Consider the following 1748-nt stretch of genomic DNA (forward strand, 5'->3'; position numbering starts at 1 on the left):
CATGTGGTACCAGGATCGAACCCTGGTCCCTGTGCTCGCCTAAGCAGGCGCTTAGTCCACTGAGCTATCTCTCTGGCCCTTATCATGTTCTTTAAACTTCCCTTTCTCCTCTTTTGCCTCTGGTTTCTCCTGCAATTGAGCAAAATTATTTATTTTGAAAAATAATAAATCAAACTGGTAATTTAATTAAGGTCTTAAGCTAGCATTTCACTTGAGAGAAGAAGGTATAAAGCAGGAGAGGGAAAAAGGCATGGCAGGATTTCAGGCCTGCTTTTCTGAAGACGTCAGGTGGACATACTTGCGCTCTGGATGGCCTTGCTTGGGCGTCTCAAGTTTACCGTCCCCTACAATGCGAGCGTTAGCCCTGCACACAGTCATGAGCTTTGTGTCTTTATGTTCAAAGAACTTCATTCTCTGAGACCATTACATCCCACAGCTTCTTTTCTGCACGGTAGCTTTTCTCTTTGATCAGTGGCTAGATAAGTAAAGACCCCCAACTGTTAATATTCAATGTTTAATCCTGTCTGCTTGGGGCTTCCATAAGCATTTAATTGACAAATAATGCTCAATAAATATTTAATGGATTAATGAATGATTAATCAGAAGTAGAATATCCTAGTTTCTATATGCCATCAGGACATCTACCATTTAGTTGTATTATTAGATCGGGTTTAACAGCTTGCCCAACCTAGTTTGTTGTCATTGACGTGATGATTATTTTAAATACGGGCAAAATTTTTAGGTCGTTATTGTATACAGAATCCACCTGAAGTGTAGACACAGAGGTGAAAAGGAAATTCTGACTAGAGCCATGTTGTTTCCTAGACATATAATTTATGCCGCTCTTCCATCAAGTCAAGTTCAGCCCCGCATATGAGCTCGTACTAGGTAGGAATGCATCTGAAGAATGAATACATTGATATTCTTGCTTTATTTCAGCAAACTTCAGAAGACAAAGAGGGACATCAGATGGCTGCAAGGAGTGACTGGAGAATGGTTTGAAGAAATTCAAAGAAAAAAGTTTTGCAATGAAACAGATGTTAGTCAAATGTTTAAACAACCACTTATATACAGGCTAAGAGAGGAGATGGCAAAAAATGGTGAGCAAAATTAATTCAGTTTTAATTTTTTTTAACTTGTGGCATAACGAGATAGATGATGGCTCAGGAGATCTTTAATTCAATCAATGTGTAGATTAGAGCAATTGTAAAGCGTAGAAGTTTTATAACATGATATATATACACCACAAAGAGTGAAATGAAATTTTCCTGCAATAATGTCTTTGGGGGTATGTTTTTAGAATCAGAAGAAAATAGGATAGTGCTTAAAAATGTAAATATGGACTCCAGAAAAAAAAGGCCTGGTTTCAAATCTCTATAGTCGGTCTGTATGTACATGAGTCTATTTACATTATTGACTCTCTATAAACTTCAGTTTTCTGATATCTAAATAAAATATAATATCTATCACATAGCACGATTCTGAGAATTAAATAAAATGATGCGTATGAAACATTAACCTGGAACGTAGTAATTTAAAACAATAAAATAATTTTTTTATTTATTGTCATACTGACTGTTTTTGCATATACTACTAATAGTAATCTAATGAAACATCTAACAATATTTCAAAATGTATCACATTGGCAATCTTGTGCAACTCCAATACTAGACTATCTAAAAAGACTCAGTAGTTCAGATTTTTAGTTTTGTTGGGTTTTTTTTTGTTGTTGTTTTTGTTGTTTTTTT

The 1748-nt window shown here is 35.3% G+C and overlaps 1 protein-coding gene across 1 annotated transcript in view; it reads left to right on the top strand.

Moving 5' to 3' along the window:
* Exph5 (exophilin 5) overlaps positions 1-1748 on the top strand; it is a 70810-nt gene that overhangs the window by 41825 nt on the left and 27237 nt on the right. Inside the window, exon 2 of the mRNA XM_004626124.2 lies at positions 940-1100. Within this exon, the coding sequence (XP_004626181.1) occupies positions 940-1100 (161 nt within the window). The remainder of the gene's footprint in view (positions 1-939; positions 1101-1748) is intronic.

The sequence above is a fragment of the Octodon degus genome, unplaced genomic scaffold (genome assembly GCF_000260255.1).
Source record: "Octodon degus isolate 3935 unplaced genomic scaffold, OctDeg1.0 scaffold00012, whole genome shotgun sequence".
Taxonomy (NCBI): Eukaryota; Metazoa; Chordata; class Mammalia; order Rodentia; family Octodontidae; genus Octodon; species Octodon degus.